The sequence below is a fragment of the Artibeus jamaicensis genome, unplaced genomic scaffold, assembly GCF_021234435.1.
Source record: "Artibeus jamaicensis isolate MK-2021 breed Jamaican fruit bat unplaced genomic scaffold, CSHL_Jam_final contig_1526, whole genome shotgun sequence".
NCBI classification, from domain to species: domain Eukaryota; kingdom Metazoa; phylum Chordata; class Mammalia; order Chiroptera; family Phyllostomidae; genus Artibeus; species Artibeus jamaicensis.
Window position 1 is genome coordinate 1,001,481 of NW_026521297.1, and position 22,328 is coordinate 1,023,808.

The window sequence follows — 22,328 nt, forward strand, 5'->3', positions numbered from 1 at the left end:
GGCAGACCCAGCCCAGGCCAATCTCTGCCACAAAGAAGGCCCCGACGCTGGGCCCCGCAGGCCTGTCCGCCCTCCCACGGCCAGGCAAAGGTGCTTACGAAGGGCTCACCCCCTGCGCCCACACGGGAGTGGACGGCATTCGCACCAGGGGCGGGGCCGTTACACCCTCCCCTGTGGCACGGCGGGCCCACAGGCTTCTTCACACCCGTCACCTCCGAGCTCTGTGTGGTCCGCAGGTGCGCTGGGCTTTCTGCTTCACTCCTCCTTCAGGCCTGGGCCCTCCCCGCAGGAGCCCCGGGCCAGGTGGCATGCTTAGGCCCCCTGACATCGTCTCCTTCAGTGAATGCCCCCGCTCCCCCAGAGCACCCTGCAGAGAAACCCCCCCACAGGGTCTGACTGATACCCCCCCCCCCCGGTCACAAGGGTGGGCTGGTGTCTGGCACACACATGCACCCCCACGGCAGTGAGCTCGGGCCAAGAGCTGAACTCTGGTCCACAGGTGCTGACTCGGCTGCACTGACTGGGCTGCAGGGTCCCAGGCCCAGAAACCAAGAAGGCCAGAGCCAATCAGGTAGTCACTGTATTTTATTGGAAAACATTGATATATATTTTTCTTCACAGCTTGAACTGAACACAATATTGCCCGGTTTAAAAAAAAGAACCAAATAAAACCAAAACCAAAACACTCCGAATACGTCCACAGCTTCACGCCTACCTGCCCTTACCCCCAGCTCTCGGCTGGGTCTCCCATGTCCCGTCCCTCCCTCCCCTCCCCTCCCCTGGAGGCGGGTGCCAGAGGGTGGACGAGAAGAGACTCTCAAAGCTGGGCAGGAAAAGCCACTTGATCGACCTGGGAGTGGGGGCGGGGGGCAGATGAAATGAACAGAAAAAGGGAAAAGAAGAAAAACAAAACAAAACCCAGACGACCGAACTGCCCACATCGACTTGCTTGTCCCAGAGGCGGAAGTCAGAAGCAGGGTCACGGATCATGCTCTCCGCTGGGGGAGGGTGTGGGGGCAGGCAGGTGGGCGGGGGAGGCGGGGCAGGAGGGCACAGACAGCGCGGTGTGGGTGCGGTGTGGGTGCGAGGGGCCTGCCGAGTCATCTCGGAGAAGCGGGAGGGCCGGCTGCGGCCGCCGAGACTGTTTATTGCGGGCGTTTTCTCCCGAGGGTGTGGCGGGCGCATCTTCCCTCTCTCCACCCTTCAGCTAGCCCGGCATGGTTCTGACAAAAATTAAAGTTTTCAGGGGCGTAAAGGGGGGGGGGGGAACCCAACAGGATAACCAGCACATTACAAAGCGACCATCCCCACACCGGTTCCCACGAGGGGACGGTGATGCGGGTGGGCGGTGTCATGAGGGGGCGGCATGGGATGTTAGCACCAAGTATTTACACAACAGCTGGAGAGTGCTTTAGGGGCAGGGCAGGTCCGGTCTGCGGCGTGGCCGACTGGGCGGCCCCCACCAGCCCGGTGTCAGGAGGCCAATTGGAGGATTCTGGACAGCAGCCAGCGGGGCCTGGGTGCTGTCCACTCTGTCTGCCCCCGCCATGAGTTGGCCCCTCAAGTGGGAAAAGAATGCCAGCTTCCAAGACTCCCTGGCCCGTCGACCCCCTCCAGGGCCACACCCAGCCAACACCACAAGCCTCAGTCCTTCCAGAACCTCTCTCGGCCCCCTGCCCTGAAGGCTGCTGGGATCTGCACCCGGAACCGCAGGGCTGGCTGCATGCGCCCACAAAGGCGCACTCTCCTGCCTGGGCGAGGCCTCGCCTCCTCCTTAGCGGGTCCCGGGCAGGGCTGGCAGCCACCCCAGCACCCCAAATAAGATGACAAATGGAAGGGAACAGACCGAAACAGAGGAGAGATGCCTGGGCTGGCGGAGGAGGGCAGAGGCGCCCCCAAGGGGAGGGGGCTCGTATCATAAACGCCTCAGGCCCTTGCAGAGGCCAGTGGGAGGGCGTGGAAGGGGACTGGGAGAGAGGGCGGGAGGGAGAGCAGTCATGCAGCACGGGACAAATCCTTTGTGGCTTTATCAGATTCTCAGTCAACCGACGGGTGTTTGCTAGAACCGGAACGCAGGGGAGTGTCGAAGAGAGTGTGCGCGCGAGGAGAGAGAAACCAAGAGAACGGGCATCGCCAGCTGCCCGGTCTTCACTTCGCGGTCATCATCTGTACAAACTCTGGAAGAAAAGCGGGGAGCAGAGGTCGGCCGGGGGCGGGGTGGGGCTGGGCCGAGGGTGGCCCTCCCCTCCGCGGGGGCCCGGGCCCGTCCCACAGAGCGAGGCTGCGCCAGCTCACCTTCGTAGTTGACCTGGCCGTCCCCGTCGATGTCGGCCTCTCGGATCATCTCGTCTACTTCCTCGTCGGTCAGCTTCTCGCCCAGGTTCGTCATGACGTGGCGCAGCTCCGCCGCGCTGATGTAGCCGTTGCCGTCCTGGTGAGCGGGACAGGCACGGGCTCTGAGCTCGAGGCAGTCCCCTGCGCCTCCCTGGGGGGCGGTGGCAGAGGGCGGCGGGGCAGGACTGCCTGTCACCCTGACTGGGCGGAGGAGGGGCTCCCTGGCGCTGCTGCGTGAGTTGGCAGTGGGGCTGGCACGGGACCCAGGCAGTGCGGACTCTGTGTCCCGGAGCCCGGCCCGCTGTCCCTCGGCCCGAGTCCGAGAGCCACTCTGGAAGGACCGCTTACCTTGTCAAAGACACGGAAGGCCTCTCGGATCTCCTCCTCGCTGTCCGTGTCCTTCATCTTTCTGGCCATCATGGTCAAGAACTCCGGGAAGTCGATGGTCCCGTTCCCTGGAAGGGGAGAGGGAGTTGGGAACACCCCTGGCCCGGGCCCCGGGAGCGACCCCCACTGCCCCGAGGAAGGCTCCCTACGCCCAGGGGTGCCTGGGAGTGGGGCTCACCATCTGCGTCCACCTCGTTGATCATGTCCTGCAGCTCTGCTTCGGTGGGGTTCTGTCCCAGGGACCTCATGACTGTCCCCAGCTCCTTGGTGGTGATAGTGCCATCTCCATCCTTGTCAAAAAGGGAGAAGGCCTCCTTGAATTCTGGAGGAAGAAAGAGAACGAGTCAGAGGCCAGGACCTCGGGGAAACCCTGACTCGGGTGCCGACTCCTGCAGGAAGGCCGAGGGCCAGGCGCCCCTCAAGACACCAGAGCTGGACCTCGGGTCCAGGTGTTGCTCCCAGACTTGGGGCGGCCCCTTCCCTCCTTCAGCGAGCACCTCCGCTGAGCCAGGCACAGCGACCGGTCGGGCCAACCTCGCTCAGGGAGGGCAGAGGGGAACGAGCTAAACTGTCCTTAGATGATTCTACATTTCTTTTTTGTCCCTGGACTTGGCCTCTTCCTCAAATGATGAAATGGACCAATGTCATGGAGTGGATGAGAGCCAAGAGAAGTCTCCATCTAAAGTATGCCAGCCAAGGTCAACTGGCTGGGGGGAGGGGAGGGAAGCGGAGGAGGAGGGGCGGCTGCAGAAGGCCTTTGGCTGGCACTGCGTCCCTCCTCACCGGCACCGCCAGCCTGTTCCCTGGGACCGCTACCAGCTTCCAGAGGAGCGAGCGGCTGTGTGCAGTGTGGGGGTGGCCGGCAGCAGAGCTCGGCTGACGGACGGTGCGTGGGGTGGGTGGGGGGATGGCAGGAGAGGGGATGGCTGCCAAGCCAGGAGGATGAGGAGCTAGTGGTACCGAGTGGGAGGGCCACAGCTGGGGACGTGTCAGGCGAGGGAGAGGAGCACGTGGCCCTGCCCTCCCACCAGGCCCGTTTTGGCATCCGGCGCTCTCTACCCCCAAACCCTCGGAGAGCAGATGCCCAGCAGCCTATTCCCAGAGGGTGTGGGCTGGGGTGAGGTGGGGGACAGTGTGCTAATGGGAACAGGGCGGGGAGCGTGTGTTACTCGAGGTCAGAGTCGGGCTGTGGGTGGCAGGTGCAGTGGGAGGAGCTGTGCCCTGTGCCTCTGGGCCCTGGGGAGACAGCAGGGGTCCCCTTAGGGATGCGGGCACCTCCCTTGTTGTTCAGGGGGTGGGGAGAAGGAGGGGGTCACGTGCGTACCCTGAACTCACGATCACTAAACAACAAGGCAGTTCTCGGGCTTGCCTCAGTGGGTCTCCATAGCCACCTGGGGTCAAAGCTGAGAAGCTAAAAGCATGACTCTACGTGCAGGGGGACGGGGGAGGAGAGAAGGCAAGCCCCCTCCCACCTCCACCCACTGGGTGTCCAGTGCTCGTCACGCGGCCCCACGAAGAGAGCAGTGTTGCCGTGTGGGCAGCCGCTGGGGCCGAGGCCCCGCTCTGAACCCCTGCTCCCACCTGCTCTGTGTTGGCCCGGGGCTGTGGAGGTGACCGAGGGCCGGTCTCTCCTCGGGCACCTCGGTCCAGGGTGCGGGCGGCCCAGAACCCCACTCAGTCACCCAGCGGTCCCAAAGGTGTGCAGACCTCTCCGACACATTACAAAAATGAGTCAGATGGGACCCGCGGGTTCCTTATGGTTTACTGGCAGGCGTGCAAAAGTTCCTTTGTTGGTTCATGTAGCCCACAAAAGCTGACGGAGCACCCACGAGCCCGCCAGGCTCCGGGCTCTGGCAGCTCAGCAGGGACCAGCAAACACCGAGCCCGAGCCCCAGGCCCGTGCGGCCCGTGCCAGGGGTGGAGTGGGCAGGGACGCCAGGAACGGCTCAGAGGCCACAGACAGAATCACAGGGCAGAGGAAGGGTGGGTCTGCCTGACAAGGAGAGAGGGACAGCCTCTCTACGGTGGCAAGTGAACCGGGACCGAGGAGAAGAGAAGTCGCTGCCCACACAGAGACCCAGGGTGGGGGGATGCGAGTTGGTGAGTGTGAGCACCTGCCGAGGGGAGGGCTGGTGTGGGGAAGTGCGGGGTGGGAGGAGGAGCCAGGACAGAGAGCGGCTGCACCTGGCAGCCACCGACTAGCAGGCCCGGAGGCCTGGCAGCCGGGGAGAGGACGCAGCTTTGGGGGCTGGTTTAGTGCCTGCCTCGGGACTGCAGGGTCAGGCGTCACCGGGGCACCGGGGCAGTCTCCCACACCTGTCATCCACCTTCTGAGCACCAAGCGTAGCACTAGGTGGCATAGGGGACACACGACTTCATCCATCAGACGTTACCCCTGGCCAGAGTAAGGCTGGGCTGGGGACGCCTTCCTGAGGTGGGGTGTGGGGTGGGTGGGGTAGGCAATCTCACCTGCAATCTGCTCCTCAGTAAGCTGGTCAGCCTGGAAAAGCAGGAAGGAGACAGTCAGTCACTGGGCTGGTGGCCGCCACGACCACCGCTTCCTCACTGAGCCCAGCCCCCCCACCCAAGGCCAGCCCCACGTGGCATTCCATGTATACGGACAAGGGAGGTGGCGGGGCCGGGGCCCGAGTCTGGTGACTTAGGGAGACAGGCACTCAGGTGGGCAGGACACCTGGCTGGGCTGACCCAGGGCCCCCGGACTCCAGTGTTTCAGATCCTGACCCCGAGGGCGGGAGGAGGGCCTGGCACAGCCCAGGGCAGTGGCTCAGTCAGCACCCCCGCAGGGAGCCCGGGGGCTGAGTGAAGGGAGCAGTTGCCCTCGAGGCCCAATCGAACAGCGCTGGGAGGCTCCAAACTGAAATGGGCCAGTCTTTGGGTAGGGCCGGGCCAGCGTCTGGGGCTCTCTGCTGGTTTCTGTGTCAGCTATTTGGAGGTGCTAAGTCCAAGCGCAGGGCACCCAACTGGCAAACATGCTCCTCATTGGTGGCTCTGAGCTGCTCTGAGTGCCCGAGAGGAGCCGGGTCAGGCCAGCTGCTCCCCTCCCCTGCCAGAGGGATGGTGCAGGGCATCATTCTGTTCTGTTTCCTTCAGACAGGAGGGGCAAATGTCGGGGAGGGGACTGCAGAGGGCAGCAGCGGTGGCAGAGGCTGCAGGACTAAAGTCAGCTTCCCCAGCAGCGCTGCAGTTTTTAACCTTTTCCAGCCCTGGCCGCTCTGGGGACTGGCTACCAGCCAGTGGCAGGCAGCCCTTGCTGCATGCGGGGTTTGGGGGTGGGGCGGAGGAGGGGCCAAGACTAGCTTTCCTTGTGCCGTGTGCTGGGAGTGGGCCAGGTCCAGGGGTCCCCTCGCGGAGGACTCAGGTGCAGGGCTGACCCCCACACAGGCAGCAAAAAGATACATTTCCCTTGGTTTCTGTGATTGATACCAAGAAGGCACCACCCTCCCCGCCGACCACTGTGTGTCCAGACTGGGTGCCCCCCCCCTCGCTGACTTCCTTTTACAATCAGGGGAAGGCGGCTCCGGATCTACAGCAGGGTGCTGGCTTTTGGTCTGAGAGTCCCCTCAAATGGTGCAAACTACTGTATCTGCATTATTCCACAAAGAGGTTCCAGAACTTCCATGGAAGCTAGCGCCCACCCCACAAACGCCCACCCCATCCCAAATATGAAGTAATGGTCACATTAGAACGGATCTCAAATGTCCTTTTTTGGGGGGACATCTAAGGGAAGAGAAGCTTGAAGCCAAGCCCCCAAACAGGCAGAATGGGAAGGGGAAATCGAAGGGATGGGGACAGAGGAGAGATGGCTAAGTGGGGGGGGGCGAAAAGCACCCCATATGCTCGTTCTAGAAAAGTCCAAAGTCCAAAGGGAAGGTCTGGAGGCCAAACAGACACTCCTTCACTGACTTAAAAAGACTAGGGGCTGCTGGGCTCCCAGCCGCCCGCCCGCCCGCAGCCCCAGGCCCCCAGGCCCCTTGTTCTGCCCTCTCCCTCCACTCCCATGGGCAAAGCAGCCTGGGCCGGTCCCCAGGATCCTGCCACCCGAGGAAGCTGCTCCGGGAAAGTGAGAAGAGAGAGGCTGGGCTCTGGTTACCAAGGCCAGGCAACGCCAGGGGAGGGGGAAGAGGAAGATCAGAGCGGAGAGCAGCAGCCTGGGGAGGAGGGCTGCCACCTGCTTCCCATCCTCTCTCCTGGCCTAGATGGAAACGCAGGCCCAACCGGGGCCCTTCCCACCCCCACCGCACCGCTGGGCTCTGCAGGAAGCCCAGTTCTCCCCCACCTCTGGGAAGTGCCGTCAGGGGCTGGGGCAGGCCAGTGTCTGCCGGCTGCTGGCTGCCCACTGCCCCGGAGTAGGTGTGGCTGTGCCTGGGGGCCAGCCAGGCAATCTCTCTCCGGGTCAGGAGACCCTCTCCCCTGCTGGGTGGACGGAAGGTCTTAGCTCCAAGCTGCAAATTTGAACGTGTGGCTGCCACCAGCAAACTGATCACCTGAGAAGCCATCGCTGCCACGGGGACCCTTCTCAGGGCTCCCTCCCTTTCCAGGACTGAAGATTTTAAGCCTTTACCAAAAACTGCCCCCCAAATAACCCAGCTGGTGTCCTGCTCCCCTTTCCCTTATCTTGGGCTCCAGCACTTGGCTGGACAAGAAACACCTTGTGGGGTGGGGTCAGGGTGGGGGGGGGGGAAGAGGGTGTCACTTCTCTGCTCTGCCCAGCCCCCAGTCCAGGCCAGGGAGCAGTGTTAGATGAGATCGGAAACCAGGGCCAGGGCCCCTCACCTGGCCAAGGAGGAGCTGCAGCTATCAGGCCAAAGTCCGTCCAAGGCCAGTTTACTGGGACTTGTCCCACCCATACCCTGCTGATTACAACTGGAAAGAGAAACTACCCGGGGCCAAAGCCCGGGTGCTATCTGGGAAGTAGGGGGCTGTTGGCACCTGCCAGTGGTTCAGCACCCCTTCAGAGCAGTCCTGCTGGGGGACAGCGGGGCAGCAGTGAGAGAAGCCATCAAGTCTGTGTCAGCAAGAATGAGATCTGACACACAGCCCGGCTGCCCGTTCTGCCTGGCCTCGCCAGGGAGGAGGCTGCCCACGGTTCTGAGTCTGAGCCTGGCGGGGCTGGGGGTGTTGTGGGCGGTGGGGAGTAGGAAAGAACCGGTCTGCTGGTTTTCTCTCAAAGTCCAGCTGTGTGAATTAACGGGAGTACTCAGTGAGAGCCCTGAGCGGAGCGAGTGGCCCTCAGGCCGATGAAGGGGTCTCTCTGGAGGTCCTCTCTGGCCAAGCTCCACAGCCCCCACCCTGAGGCCAGAGGACCAGGCGTCTGCTCGTCACTGACGCCACACTGCATTGCACTGTCATCTGGCACACTTGAGATGTGCGTGGAGCTGGAGATCAGAGAAACAAGCCCTCCAGTTTGGAAAAAGCCGCTCTCCTGGTCCGAAAGGGGCAGCACAGGGGTGAGGCTGAAGGCTTAAAACCTGGCTCATGTGATGCACCCTAAACTTTGACCCCCCACCCCCATTTCATGCGGCTTCAGTGCGCAATAAGGGCCTGAACAACTCCACCCACCTGCTCACACTTCCCCGGGTGGGGGGGATTCTGCCCAACCTGTTCTTCTTGGGGAAGGGGGCCCCTCTACAGCCTCTGCAGCCCACTCCCCATCCAGACTGAATGGTCTTTGTCCCAGCTCTTCTCTGGAGACTTCCAGGGAACTACTCACATCTATCTCCAAACCTAGACCCACCTTAGCTGCCATTCATTTCCTCCTCCCTGCCCCAGGCCTCCTACAACCTCACCCTGGGCCACCCCAGCCCACATCCTCTTCCACCCTTCACCTTGGAAAGCCACCTTCTCATGGACCCAAACCCAACACTCTTCCCTGACTCCCCCAAACCCGACCCCCCTCCTAGATCAACAGCCTCAACCCACTAGTAACCCTGGAATCTTTGTGGGTGCCCTGAAATCGATCATGAGGCCCCCTGCTGCTCCACCACCGGCAAACACCAGCCTTGCCATTATCCCCTTTAACCACCTGCCTAATCCCAATCCTTTTCGGTCCCCGCAGACCTCAAGAGCATCTTCTAACCTTCGCTACCACCTACCCCAGGCCCTTCCTCCCCTGAGGTTTACCCTCCTCCTCCATCCTCTGCAATGCTGGTCTTCGCGGACATCCCCCTTCTACTCTCTGCAGAAGTCACCCCCATCACCATCCAGGCCCAGCTACCCACTGCGCCTTCTGGGGGCGCTCCCCAGGAGTCCAGCCCGCGCCTGATGCCTCTTCCCTGCATCCACTCAGGACCCAAAGCCTTCATCAGGGCCCAAGTAACCCCCACCCCTGCCAGTGTTTCTTATCTCGCCCTGCTGAGGTCCAAACACCCCATCTCAACGACCAAACGCCCGAGCCTAGGTTCAAAACGCCTCTTAGGAGGGGTCCAAACGCCCCTCTGAGGATCCAGATGTTCCATCCTAGGTTCAAAGGCTCTTGAACATAGAGGCTCCGATGCCCGTTTGGGGGTCTAAACAACCCATTTGGTGCTTAAAGTAGCTTTTGGAAGTCCCCAACCCCCCTTTTGGGACCCAAAGGTCCCCCTCTGGATTCAGATGCCCCCGACTGGGAGGCAGCAAGGAGTCCAGAGACGTCCCCCGGGGCCTGGACTACCCCCCCATTTTGGGTCCACTCGTTCTTTCAGGGTCCTGCCACGACGTGTTCGCCTCCGCGGCCCCACAGCCTCACTCACCATGGCGAAGCCGGGGTGTCCGGAGCGCGGGGATCAAGGTTCCTCCGGCGGCGGCAGCAGCTGCAGCAGCTCGAGCTCCGCCGCGCGTCCGCGCCTCCACACTCTGCCCGCAGCGCGCGCCGCCGCCACCGCCGCCCGCCCCAACGGTCCCACAACGGACGCCGCGCGCGCCCCGCCTCGCTGGGCCCCGCCCCGCCCCACCCGGCCCACGTGCCGTCGCACTGCGACTCCCGCGGATCCCTCCGCGCCCTAACTGCGCGGCTGGGCCCGCGAATCTCCCGCTCCCACCCTGTACTGAGCCGGGGTTTGCCACCGGTCGCGCGCGTGCGCGCGAACCGGCAACGGGACTACTTTCGATTGCCGCGCGCCCCGCCCCCTGTGTCCACACCACTTTCCTCCCTGGCGGAGGGACACGGTAGGCCGCGCGTGACGCGTCTCTGGTGTGAGCCGCGCCGCTATTGGGTCTGGGCCATAGCGGAAATAAGAGCGTGGCGCCCATTGGTCCGGCTTTCCCTGCAATGCGTCAAACTGGGAAGAGCCACTGAGTGGTGGTGGGGAGGGGAGCCTGAAATGTGTGGTTGCGTGCAGTAGTGAGGCAGAAAGAGGTTAAGATGGAAACACTTTGGCTGGTAGGGAAGTAAGTACATTGTCTTCGTGGCCATAGAGTGGTAAGGAACCGGCAGAAGGTGCAGAAGGACTTTCTTTGATCTCCCCTCTAGCGCATGGAAGATGGAGCAATCCAAAATGCTGTGGTCTAGAAGCCCCGCCCCCAACTGGGCTTTAGGTGGTGGCGGGGTCTTCAAGGTTTTGTCCGTCGTCTCAAGGTTCCATCCTCCTGCCCCCAAGTCCCAGGCAGGTGTCTGCGCCCTGAGATGCACTCCACGGGTGTGCCGGACTCCTATCATTCCCACTTCGCTTCTGATTGGCTCAGGAATCTATGAAATTGGGGCCGTCCCAGATCAGCTTTTGGGAACAGGGAATTAATTCAGCCATTCATTCAATGAGTATGAATTGGGCGCCTGCTGTATGCAGGAGCCTGTGCTTAGTTGGGTTGTGGAGACAAGACTTTCCAACCATCTCCTGTCATCTAGACCACCTCACTTTTGCATTCCTTGTTCCAAGGTTCTGGCAATAAGAGGAAAAATAATTAATGACAAGGTTAGTGCAGCTCAAACTTACCCTCCCCGCCTTTGTTTGGAATTCGAACGAGCTGCCAGTCACTTGTGTCGCTCCGCTTCTCTCCTCGCCTCGATTGGTCGAAGGATGGCAGTGAGTCAAGCTGGGCCAATCATTATGTCCCACCACAGAATGCAGGCTGAGCCAATGAGAGTCTTTCCCTCAGTTTTTGGATATGGATTTGGGGGGGCAAGAAGCCTTTTCCTTTTGGGTGGTGGGGCAGTAAAGGAATAGGTCCAGAGCTCTCTGGCCATTTTCCCGGCCCCACAGAATAAAACTGACCCGGGGTGAAACAAACAAGAGAGATGGAGTGAGAAAGTCCTACTGAGAATTCACTTCCCTGGCTCCTGCACTCTGCAGGACAGCTGCACCCCATCAGGCCAGAATTTTGATTACGTGAGCCATTAAAATTTCTCTCGTATTCCCAAGCTAGTTTGAGTTGAATTTCTGTCACTTGCGACCAAAGAATTCCTGATGGATCTGAGCTGGGCTGAACTTCGTCTTGGTCATCAACGCTGGCTCTGAAACAGAGAAGGCTACGGACCCAGCCAACCTTTGCTGAACAAATAAGCAAAGCACGCTCCTGCTCTCTCTCCCTTTTCTATTTTTCATTCTCAGTTTCACCGGGCAGATCATCTGAATTACTCGGTGCTATGAAGTAATACATACGTCGTGTTAGGCATATACTGTTGCTAATGCCTTTGAGCACCGACTCTGTTCCAACCGTTGTGTGCATTAGCTCATTTAATCCTCACAAACTCCCAGTGGGGTTACTTCCATTTGCCGCCCGAGGAAGCTGTTTTATTGTCGCTAAAATTAGGTAACACCAGACAGGTAGGAAAGTGTGACCCAGGACAGAAAAGTGAAGAAGACTGGTCACACAGCGGGAGGTAGAACCAGGATTCGAGCCCAGCCCAAGCAATTTGACTGAAAGCCCTACATATACTCTTATGAAATCGTCACCTGAAGATGTGCTTATTGATTGTACAGAGAGAGAAACGTCGTGTGTTAGAGAAACATCACTGGGTTGCCCCCGCCGCACCCCCCCCCCCCCGGGGATCAAATCTAAAACCCTCAGTCCCTGTGCCCTGACCAGGGACTGAACCTGCAACCTTCTGGTGTACAGAATAATGCTCCAACCAACTGAGCCACAGCGGCTAGGGCTGAACTCCTGTATTTCTAGTCACTAAATCTGGTGACTCTAGTGTCCAAGAACCTTCTTTCCAAGGTTGGGAAAGGATCTTAGCAACTGCACAGGGCTTTCAGGCCTCGGGTTGTCCTTTGCTACAGCCGGATAAAAGTCATCGGCAGTGGCTTCAAATTTTCTGACTTTCAGGAATGATCAATAAACTAATGTCCAACCCCATTATAATCAGGGGAGTTCAAACGAAAATGACAACGACATACCATTTCATAGCTATCAGCTGGGCAGACACCATTGCCAAGAATATTAACTGCTGCTGGACACCAAAGCCGATGACCCTGTTATTTCACCTCCCCGACGCTCTCCCCTCGCTCTCTCTGTTCCGGCCACGTGACCTCTGCTGTTCCTTGAACACTCGAGCTGGCTCCCACCTCAGAGCCTTGGTCCTATTTCCTCTTCTTCACATGTTCTCTTCCCGCTCAGCTTCGAGCCGCTGTTCCAAAGGCGTCTTCTTTCGAGTTACTAGTGTGCCTTTCGGTAGTTCATGTTTCCTCTGTAGTAAAAAACAGCTTTGTATTTGGATCAGTTTTAGATGACAGAAAAGTGGCAAACAGAACAGAGAGTTTCCACATACCCCCCACTCAGTTTCCTCTATTATCCAACTTGTACATTCACATTGTACATTTGTTACAACTAATGAACCAATACTGATACATTAGGATTAACCGACACCCATTTTTTTAGTTTTTGTCTAATGTCCTGTTTGTTTCAGGGTCACGCCCAGGACATCAGGTAACATTTTGTTATCACGTCACCTCAGTCTCCTTTGGACTATGACAATGTCTCAGGCTTTGTTTTGATGACCATGGCAGTTTTGAGCAGGTGATGCGCACCATGTTTCCTGATGTTTTTCTCATGATTAGACTGGGATTATGGTTTTCGTGGCAGAACAGAGGTAAAGTGTTATTCTCATTAAATGATATGAGGGGTGCATACCATCCACGTGACTTATCACCATTGCTGTCCGTCTTGACCATCATATTTATCAGATTTCCTCACTGTAAAGTTACTCTTCCCCCTGCCTCCCCACGCTATACTCTGGTAGGACGTTTCTCCTCACAGTCCACAATCATGAAGGGGAGAGCTCTGCTTCCTGTCCTTGAGAGGATGATATCTACCTCAATTATCCGGAAATCTTCTGCCTAGGAAATCTGTTTCTTCTTCCTCATTTGTTTATTTATTCAATCACTTTATTTATTTTAAAATTTTAATTTATTTTTAGACAGGGGAAGGGAAGGAGAAAGAGAGGGAGAGAAACATCAGTGTGTGGTTGCCTCTCATGCGCCCCCTACGGGGGACCTGGCCTGCAACCCAGGCATGTGCCCTGACTGGGAACCGAACCGGCAACCCTTTGGTCCCCAGGCCCATGCTCAATCCACTGAGTGACACCTGCCAGGGCTATTTTATTTTATTTTTTTAAATCTTCACCCAAGGAAGATTTATTTTATTGGTTTAGAGAGAGAGGAAGGAAGAGAGAAAAAATTGTTGTGAGAGAGAAACTTTGATCAGTTGCCTCCCATATGCTCCCCAATGAGGAATGGAAACTGCGACCTAGGTTTGTGTCCTGATTGGGGATCAAACGTGTACCTTTTGGTATATAGGATGATGCTCCCATGAACTGAGCCACTCAGCCAGGGCTCAGTCACCTTATATTTTATTCGTGTGGACTTGTGGATATTGTATGCTATGGGTTATAATCCAATGCACATTATTTATTTAGTTGCTCAAATGGTTGCAGCTTTGACCGTTGGGTGCTCTTTCAGCTGGCTCCTGGGTCCTTGCACAGACCCTCATTGTGTGTGGATATGTGTGTACGTGCGTGTTTTAGCTCTTCCTGATTTCTCCAGCACATCTTGAGAGCTCGTTTAAAGGTTCTAGCAGGGGAGCGCAGCTACTTGTATGCCCTTGAGCGAAGACCGGTCCTCTCTTCTAGTTGGGAAGGTCGTCCTCTTCGACCAAGCACGCAGCTTCGGGACGGATGCACCTGGGCAGGTGAGGGAGGAAGGGGACACCCGCCGAGCCAGCCAGATCAGCCAAATCCACCCTGGCGATCCATGGGGTGACAGATGTCGCAGCCAGATCGCCCTCACGACCATTTTTCCAGCACATCTTGTGTATTTCCAGACACACTGCGTGTATCTTCTGCTCTGTTCCTAACATCGGTCACTTCCCCAAGGAGCCCTGGCCCTCATCATTGGGGGATGTTGTTGGGAACTCGTCTGGGCTCCGAGTGTGCTTGTTGCTATGGATGCTTGTTTTTCACCTCTGCTTTTCTTTATAGTTTAGTGGCTGTTCCGTTGCCCCAGTGATTCCACTTCTGGGAATTTATCTGAAGGAACCCAAAATGCTGATTCAAAAGAGAGTAATCACCCCTGTGTTCATTTATGATAAATCAGCGTTATTTACAACAGTCGAGATTTGGAAGCAGCCCAAGTGCCCAGCAGTAGACGAACGGATAAAAAAGCTGTGATACAGTCACACCATGGAATACTACTTGGCCGTAAAGAAGAAGAAAATCTTACCCTTTGCAACGGCATGGATGGACCTGGAGAGTATTATGCTGAGTGAAATAAGCCAGTCAGAGGAAGACGAGTACCTTAAAACATCACTCAGATGTGGGATCTAATGAATAAAGTGAACTAACAGAAACAGATTCCTAGAAAGAGAGGCAGCTGACAGCTGTCAGCAGGGGGGCTGGGTGGGTAGAGGGATTAAGGAAAAAAGAAAATTACAAGAGAAAAACTCACGGACGTGAACAGCAGTGTGGCGATGGCCGGGGGAAGGGAGGAGGTGAAGGGGGGAAACAGGGATGGGGGGGACTGGGCTTTGGTGGCGAACGCACAGTACCGTGCACAGGTGATGTGTTGTAGAATTGTGCTCCTGAACCCTGAATAGTTCTGTTAACCGGTGTCTCCCCGATAAATTCAGTAAACGGGGAAAAAAAGGAATTATCACAGAAGTAACTCTGGGCCTTCTCATCAGAAGGCAGGTGGCACAGTCTTCCCCATTACTGGCGATGGTGAAGTTTCTCGCCATAAAAGGGAGTCTTTTTCATTTAAAAAAAAATCCTCATCCGAGGATATGCGTATTGATTTTCTTCACTTACTTATTAATTTCAGACAGATCCTGCCTCGGGTTTACCTGTAGAAATAGCACAGGAGGACACCGGCCCAGCGCTCACCGTTCACACCAGCCCTTCCGTCCCCACATCAGCAGGCAGAGGCCTCTGCTGTGGAGCCTCCGTGGGCACCTGGGCATCTCTGGGAGCCGGAGCCTGAGCCTGGTTTGAGCCTTGGCCTTGGCCTTGGCTGGCAGCGCCTGAGGTTCTTGGCGATGCAGGCACCAGAGTGGTGAGCAGAGTAGGCAAATCAACTGATCTTGTGCCTGCCACTCTTTGTGATCTTGGCCTTGACCTTCTTGGACTTTACGAGGCCATGATAGCCCTGGCACATGTGCTCATGACCTTGGCATTGTCGACGTGCGGCTTCTTCAGGCCTCTCTGATGCTTCTTGGCAAAACACGTGTCCCTCGGGAACTTGGGTTCTGCTCCCTTGAAAGTGTCATATCTTTGCGATCGGGGTTTCTCGGTCCTGTTTCTGTGCCACTTTTCGGGACTGGTTGTACGTGGTGTGCTTTTTGGATTTGGTCGTATCTGCACCCAAGCCCACAACTCCTGAAGCACCTGGGAGTGGAAGAGAAAGAGCTGCTTATTGATTTTAGAGAGACAGGAAGGGAGGGGGGTGGGGAGAGAGAGAGGGAGAGAAACATCAAGGTGAGAAAGAAACATCGATCAGTTACCTCCTGGACACACCCTAACCTGAGATGGAACCCGCAATATTTTTGGTGCATGGGATCACACAACTAAATGAGCCACTGGGCCAGGGCTCATTTTTTACTTTATAATTAACAAGTAATCTGTGGGAAGACACAGCAACACCAGGGGAATATCAGTTCTCACCCAACCTTCTCCCAAGTGCGTTAGATGACTTCATTTTTTCACAGATAGCTACTCCAGAACCACCCAGAGTACACAAAGGGGTCCTCAAAGGTTGGAACTCTTCAAAGGCGGGGCTGTCCTCAGTGCCTGTTTGCAATGTAAATTGCAACCCTCATCATATCTTTTTCACCCCAGAGATGTACGACAGCCTGATCTCAATCCCGTCACTGGCCCTGTCCCAGCACAGAAGTGTCAGGACCACACTTAGCAAAGATGCTCCCAGGGGCCCCCCTTCATGTCTGTGGCCATTAGACCTCGGCGCAGGGGGTGTCTGCACAGATCTCTGCCGCCTTCTTTTCCTTCCCGGGAAAGGGTGACGCAGACACCGGCTCTCTAGAGGGGACGACATTGCCCTCAGTGAGCTCCTTGCTGGTGTCGTCTGGGTTACGCTGATGTAGTTTTTTCCATGCCCACAGTGACAGTGCCTGCTGGCGGACGGTTCCAATGGGGACAGGGACGGTGAGTCCGGATGATCCAGTTGTAGCGGCGCAAGTCCCCACAGGGGCGGGTAGAAGCTCCGGCGCTGCCAGTGGAAATAGGTCCCAGCCACTCCGTCTGAGGCACCCCCAGCAACACCAGTACCGGTTCTTGCTCCGGATCCGGCTCTGGCGCATTCACCTGGCACCTCAGGCCTCCCCCGACCCCCACTGGGTATTCTTGTGATTCCCAGTTTACAAATGAGGAAACTGAGGTTGCGATGGACTAGAGATGTATGAAGTGTGGCCAGCTGGGGTGGGGCGCTTCCCTACCTGGAAGCTTCCCAACTTTGCTGCTGCTCATTCTGTCTGCAGAATTACTCACTGAGTGCCCTGGCCGGGTGGCTCAGTTGGGTGGAGCGTCATCCTGTACACCTAAAGGTTGTGGGTTTGATTCCCGGTCAGGGCACATGCCTGGGTTGTGAGTTTGATCCCGGTGGGGGTGCATATGGGAGGCAACCAATTGATGTTTTTTTTTTCTCTCTCTCTCTCTCTCTCTCTCGCCTATTTTCTCTCTCTCTAAAAATCAACAAAAACATGCCCTTAGGTGAATATTTTTAAAAAAGAAGAATTACTCATTGAGTTATCTGGAGAGCTCTGGTAAGTCACTCAATAAAACGCAGGTCCGGCCCTGGCCAGGTAGCTCAGGTAGTTAAAGTGTTGTCCCAGGTTCGATCCCCAGTCAGGGCACATACAAGAATCAACCAACGGATGCATAAATAAGTGGAACAACAGATTGATGGGTTTTTCTTCTCTCTCCCTCTCAAAAAAAAGCGATCCTTAACTATCCTCCAAAAGAGATACTTTTTGCCCAAATAGCACTTTTTGTCCTCAAAACAATTCTCAGATTCTTGGCGTCTTAGAGCTCCAAGGCCAAGGCTATGCAGGGTCTTCAACCTTCCATTGTCCCCCAGTAAAAGCCCCTCCTCCCAGTGAGTGGACAAGGAGAGACTGACCCACAGGGCCATTCCATTCTACCCTGCACTGCCTGTAAGAGTGAAGTTCAGCCCGGGCCGGGTAGCTCTGTTGCTTGGCTACTGTTCTCCGAAGCAAAAAGTTGGTGGTTTGATTCCCAGCCAGGGCACATGCTTGGGTTGTGGGCCAGGTCCCCACTAGGGGGCGTGTGCGTGAGTTGCCAGCTGAGCTTAGGGAAGACGATTCGCTGAGCGTGCCGCGTCTTGCAAGCAGCTCTGGACGCTATCCGTGGGAGCACAGAATTGCAGCTGCCTTCTCCACGTTGCAGATTTGTGAGCAAGAGAAATAATTGTTGTTTGAAGCTCCCAGGCTGTGGGGGTAATTTGTTATGCCGCAGTAGAGAACTGGAGCAAAAAAGGAGCCGCTAATCAGAAAACGGTGGGGCTGTTACCTGGGCCCAGAAAGCGATTCGTGTGCGGAGTCGGGCCCAAACTCACATCCAGATTCTGTCTGGTGTCTCAAGTCGTGCGGTGGAGAAGAATAGAAACTTTGGAGCCAGGCAGATGCGCGTTCACAACCCGGGCTCCAATACTTGCCGACTGTGTGATCTTGGGCACTCTAATGGGCCTCTCTGAACCTCGGTCTCTTCCTCTGTGAAAGAGGCACAATGATCATTTTTCTCCCTGAACTTGTCAGAGGGATTTAGTGGGATTATACATCAAAAGCGCTTAGCTAAAACCATGGCACTAACAAGAGCCCAGGAACTACTAGCCCAGATTTACTGGCACTATTGTAAACTGGAGGTTAAAAGCCTCTGGCTGACAAATCCCTTGGGCAGTGGACAGTCTCTCCTGAGCAAAAATTAGGAGCCTTTGGGTCCCACCCACTCTTCCATGCTGAAGTTCTCTGCCTCTCTCAGAGAGGCCTTGGTGTAACCAACTCATGGCTGCTGCAGGGTCTGGCTGTGTGGCCTTGGGAAAGAGACTTAACCTCTCTGTTTTTGGAGTCCTCATCTGCAGACAGTGGGAGAAGTCATTATTCCCTCCTTAAGGGGTTGCAGTGAGGATGGACAGGGTACAGGGCATAGCACCGGGTGGCTGGCACACAGTAGGTGCCCAAAGCGGGTGCTGAGAGGGGGGGATGTTCCCCCACCCCCTGCGAAATCTGTAGGGATCTCTGTCCCGGCTCCGCCCTCCACTGCAAGCCTGGCCAGTTGTGGGGTGGGCGTGAGCGCTCCTGAGAGCAGGGGAGCGGAGGGGAGGGGTCTCCCAGCGGTAACAGCCCTGTTGTTCTCTCATCCCCCACCAGCAGGCGCTCTAGTGCAATTAAGACAGCAGATCGCCAGCGTCGCAGCGACCACAGCTACCACCGCTGGCACACAGGGCTGAGCGCTTCGGTTTCCTTAAATAAGAGGACTTCCAATGTCTTTGTAAACATAAGACATCCAGTAGTGCCACAGGCTTTTATTTCTATCTTATGTTTGTGGGAGAAAAATGCCAACAATCATATTCTGATTCCAAGAGAGGGATGGAAAACCTACAAGCATTAATTCCTTTTAATAAGAGAGAGACGGAGATGATGTTATCGCCATGGCAACAAATGATCAAGGAAGACAACCAATCAGAACTGCAGGCTTCTTTGGGAGGTTATTTTTCTCAAGCTGTGGTGACAATTTCTAGGGGACTCTCACAAGACTCTTTTGTTAAAATCCCCTTTCCAAGGACAGTCGTAAGTGAGCAGATCGGGTTGGTGATAGGATCTTAAGTCGCCCAGGAGAACAAAACGGGGGCTAGGAAATGCTTGGAAGCGTTCTCGGTGCATCTTACTGGGTAGATTCTTCACACAGGCTTGCTCATGCAATAGAATATCTCCGTGCAGCCGCCCGAAAGAAAGATCTTCACCTCTTTTTTTATACTAAAAATTATCTGTATGAAAAATGTTGATCACTTTTTAACACTGCCTTGGTTCATCGTTGAGGCCTCGCGGTTTAAAGCTGCCTCGGAATTTTCTGGGTTGGCATTCCAGGCAGGAAGGATGGGCGGAGGAGCTCCATTTTCCTGGCGGAGCTCTGCGCCGGCGCTTTCAGCAGCTCACGGGTGTCTGTTCAGCCTTTCCCCAAGGCCCTCGCAGTTCTTGCAAGGAGCTCTGCTCTCTCTGGCCACAGGCAGAAACGTAGGCAAGAGGCCACGGAGCCAGGCTGGCATGAATCTCAAGCTGTGTGATGTTGAGCAGGTTACTAAACCTCTCTGTGCCTCAGTGTGCTCGTCTGTAAAGTGGGCATAAAATAGTGCCAACTTGTGATAAGTTTAGACCAGGCTCACAGATTCCTTGCATAAAAGAAGTGCTCTCATAAAAAGGTGGACTCCAGTATTCCCATCCTCTTGAATATAGGACAAACCCTACTGAGTCGCTTCTCATGAGTGGGACACGGTGGACATGATGCTGAGTGACTTGCTCTCTTAGAACTTCCACCTTGGGACTCCTGAGCCACCTCACTGGAGTGACTTCGTGGGGACAGAAGAGAGGCCGGGGAGCCTCTTGCACCAATATGTGGATTAGGAGAGCTTCAAGATGGCCCCTGATCCAGCCACCCTCTGACTGTGGCCTCATGAGAGACTCTGAGCCAGAATGACCTCCCTGAGTTGCTCTTTAATTCCTGTTCACAGATCCTCTGATAAATGCTCATTGGTTTTTTTTTTTTGGTAAGATTTTAAAAAAACTTTAAAAAATACTTTATTTATTTTAGACAGAGCAGATGGGAGGGAAAAAGAGAGGGAGAAAAACATCAATGTGTGATTGCTTCTCGCTTGCCCCCTACTGGCAACCTGGCCCACAACCCAGGCATGTACCCTGACTGGGAATTGAACCCGTGACCTTTTGATTCAAAGGCCAGCGCTCAGTCCACTGAGCCACACCAGTCAGTGCTAAATGCTTATTGTTTTCAACCACTAAGCCTTGGGCTGATCTCTTATTACACAGAAAGAGGTAACTTACGATCTCAGGATCATGGCCCATAAGGTTATACATAGTAACAGTCTAGCACATAGGAAATGGACTGAAATAATAGGAATCATCGTTACCACTTTCTGCTTGCATAAGTATTATGGGTCGAATGTTTGTGTGGTTCTTCTTCTCCCACTGCCCCGCCCCTGCCAAAGTCATATGTCGAACCCTGAACTCCCACTGTGATGTTGCTTGGAGGTGGGGTCTTTGGGAGGTGAGTAGGTTTAGCTGAGGCCGTGAGGGTGGGACCCCCATGAAGGGATTAGCGTCCTGGTAAGAAGAGGAAGAGAAACCAGAGCTCACACTCCTTGTGCACAGACTGGGGACAGGCCAGGCGAGGGCACAGGGAGAGGCTGGCGCTCTGCCAGCCAGGCGGAGGCGCTCACCGAGAGCTGAGTCTGCCAGCACCTTGTCCTTGAACCTCCCAGCCTCCAGAACGGTGAGAAATAAATGGCCGTGTAAGCTGCCCGGTCTATGGGCTTTTGTGGTCGAAGCCGGAGCTGACTACTGAGTTCCCTTCATCTGCCCGTAGGCCCAGCAGCCCGCTGACTAGCACACACCTCTCCTCCACCCCCAGGGCTCCCGCACCGGGAACAAGGGCTTTCGCCCTGGGCCAGCCTGAACCGGCAAGGGCTGAAGGAAGGGCAGTTTTCCTAGAGTCCTTCTTTGGCTGGGGCATTGTCATAGCAACTGCCCTTCATCCTGCCCCCTCCCCAGCTGTGCTCTGTCCAAGGGAGGGACTCACGTGGAATCTGAGCTCTGTAGAGCCGTGGCCTCCTGTGTCGCTGTCTTATTTCACTCAGCTTCGTTCCCAAGGCTCATTCATTCCTTTGTACGGTTGCATCAATTTCATTGTATGGATACGCTTGATTCATTTCTTTGTCGATGGATGTTTTTGGGTTATTTCTTGTGGGTTCTGCCTATCTTTGATGTTCCTATCTTTGAACACTTTGTTCTTTTTTTTTTCTTTAAAGTTTATTTTATTTTTATTAGAGAGAGAGGGGAAGGGAGGGAGAGAAGCTTGGATGTGAGAAACATCAATCCATTGCTTCTCATATGCTCCCTGACCCCCTGACCAGAGACCCAACCTGCAACCCAGGAGCGTGGCCTGACCAGGAATCAAAGCGGTGACCTTTCGCTGGTGGGCGGATGCTCCAGCCAACTGAGCCACAGCGGCCAGGGCAAAGAAATACCTTTGGAATTTTGTTTTAACTTAATTTTACATTTACTTACATACACTTACAGTAGGAGGTAAAACACATGGATTCTTTTCATAACTCCAGGAGTTTCTCAGCCATGTCTGCTTGAGGTGAGTTCATTAAAACCAGATTAGTGACGATATCATCAGGGGTTAAAGCTGGGGTGTCAAACTCATTAAAACCGGGGACCACCTGGCTGGTGTAGCTCAGTGGATTGAGCACGGCTTGCGAACCAGACAATCGCGGTTCGATTCCCAGTCAGGGCACATGCCTGGGTTGCAGGCCAGTTCCCTGCAGGCCAATTCCCAGCAGGGGACGCATGAAAGGCAACCATACATTGATGTTTCTCTCCCTCTCTCCTTCCCTTCCCCTCTAAAGATAAATAAATAAAATCTTAAAAAAAAAAAACGGGGACCATATTAGCCTCTCGGTTGTCTTCAAAGGCTGAATGGAATTTTAGGACTGTGTAAATGTAACTACTCCGTAACTAGGGGCAAGGAGCTTGGCGCTGCCACCGAGGAGAAACAGGATGCCGGGCCAGATAAAATAAGGTGGAGGGCCAGGTTTGGTCTGGGGGCCTTGTGTTTGCCACCTGTGGGTTAAACAGTACAAGTTGAAGGGTAAGTTCTATGTCTTGTCAAAAGCACTCAACAATGAACACGCCTCCCTGTAGCAAACATGTGCATCAGGCTTTGCCGCCACCTCGGCCTCAAAGTTAAAGATGAAACCCTAGCCCTGGCTGGTGTAGCTCAGTGGTTGGAGCGTGGGCCTGGGAACCAAAAGATCGTGGTTTGATTCCCAGTCAGGGCACATGCCTGGGTTGCAGGCCAGTTCCCAGCAGGGGGCGCACGAGAGGCAACCCTACATTGATATTTCTCTCCCTCTCTC

General features: G+C 55.7%; 1 protein-coding gene across 1 annotated transcript; it reads right to left on the reverse strand.

Annotated features, from left to right (window-relative positions):
• Positions 1–567: 567 nt before the first annotated feature.
• Positions 568–9,640, reverse strand: CALM3 (calmodulin 3). The gene is made up of 6 exons (XM_037155122.2): positions 9,471–9,640; positions 5,191–5,221; positions 2,900–3,043; positions 2,683–2,789; positions 2,296–2,431; positions 568–2,177 (listed from the first exon to the last, which is right to left on the reverse strand). The coding sequence occupies exons 1-6, from the start codon at positions 9,471–9,473 to the stop codon at positions 2,149–2,151; spliced, it is 450 nt and encodes a 149-aa protein (XP_037011017.1). The 5' UTR covers positions 9,474–9,640; the 3' UTR covers positions 568–2,148.
• Between the last annotated feature and the right edge of the window lie 12,688 nt (positions 9,641–22,328).